Below are 1,451 nucleotides of genomic sequence, written 5' to 3' on the forward strand. Positions count from 1 at the left end.
AATTTCAATCGGTTGCTATAGCGCCCCCCTTTGGCCAATTGATGTAATATTGCTTCATTGGCATCCTCCCATGACCCTCTACCACTGTGCCAAATTTCACATGGATTAACCAAGTCAGTGAGGAGAAAAACGTGGAACAGACACACAGACAGAGTTTTCGTCATTATATAGTAAGATATTAGTGTGCATGTAAACGTAGTCAGTGACAATAGCATTGCAAGGATTATTTTTCATAATTGTTTTTAAGCAGATTATTTTCCTGATTTACAGAATAATTATTTGGTCTGTAAAAGGTGGAAGATGCCCATCACAGTTTCCTAAAGCCTGAGGGACAATCTACAAATTACTCATCTTGTTAATGTCCAAAACTCATAAAAATTTAGTTCATTATCATTTAAAACAAACAGACTCGGTACATTTGGCAGATTTGCCAGAAAAAAATACTTAAATAACTATTCAATTGTCAACATAGGTGCAAATTAACTTCTTGTGTCAGTCAATGAAAGCATTAAACAGTTCAGCTCAACATGACACCCCAGTAGGAAGCAGGTAATGCTATGATTGTTCTTCAATGAAAATATTGTTCCTGTTGTGTCTTTTTTAACCAGGGCCATTTGGTGTGAACCATGGAGTTGAGCTCCATAAGGACGTGGTTGAATATGCCAGAGAGAAACTGGATGATTTCATAAAGAATAGTGACAGCTTTGATAAGTAAGTACATGCTTTAAAGGAATGTTTCATTTTGGCAAATACGCTGATTTGCTGTCTTGCAGAGAGCAGTGTTTCCCACAGAGTTAAAATGTGTGTGTGTGTGTGTAGCTGATGACAGGTGGTCGCTAAGTTTCTTATGGTTCCTTTTTTGTTTAATTGCCTGTTTGTCTTTGTGTATCAGTCTGTGTCCCTTTTAAGTTCTGAGGTTTTTGCAGGTCAATGAACACAGCACAGGTGGAACTGTCCTCATGACTTCTTTGTTCCCTCTGCAGCAGTTTGTGGTGTTCGATATATGATCAGTCAGTGTGATCAGAGCTGATCAGATCAGATTGACTGATGAGAGGAGCAGTTTGTGAGTGAATGCAAACTTTAGACCCGGTGCACTGAAGGTTAAGTTTCACTTCACTGCGCCTGTCATTCTGCTGCTCCATCTTTGCTCTGCGCTCCGCAAGTATGATGCAATAAATAACCGAACAGTATAAAGCCCCGTTTCCACCAAACACTTTCAATATGGTACCTTTGGAACCAAAAGTAACCTTTCAGACATGTTACCTAGACCCTAGCGTTTCCACCGCAAACAGTTACATGTGGGCGGGGTTGTTGTCACTCACTGCTCCGTCTATTTCCTCATCAGCGGTGACAACGAAGGAAGTCTGCACCTCGTTTATCGTCCACAGAACGAGGCTGCACGCTGAGATTTTCAGAACAAAATAAAACAGGCTGCAGTGAGGTTCTCTCCC

General features: G+C 40.7%; 1 protein-coding gene across 1 annotated transcript in view; it reads left to right on the top strand.

The window, feature by feature from the left end:
* pcmtd1 (protein-L-isoaspartate (D-aspartate) O-methyltransferase domain containing 1) overlaps window positions 1–1,451 on the top strand; it is a 26,647-nt gene that overhangs the window by 14,188 nt on the left and 11,008 nt on the right. The window contains exon 3 of the mRNA XM_050032390.1: window positions 609–711. Coding sequence (XP_049888347.1) covers window positions 609–711 — 103 coding nt within the window. The remainder of the gene's footprint in view (window positions 1–608; window positions 712–1,451) is intronic.

The sequence above is a fragment of the Epinephelus moara genome, chromosome 21 (genome assembly GCF_006386435.1).
Source record: "Epinephelus moara isolate mb chromosome 21, YSFRI_EMoa_1.0, whole genome shotgun sequence".
NCBI classification, from domain to species: Eukaryota; Metazoa; Chordata; class Actinopteri; order Perciformes; family Serranidae; genus Epinephelus; species Epinephelus moara.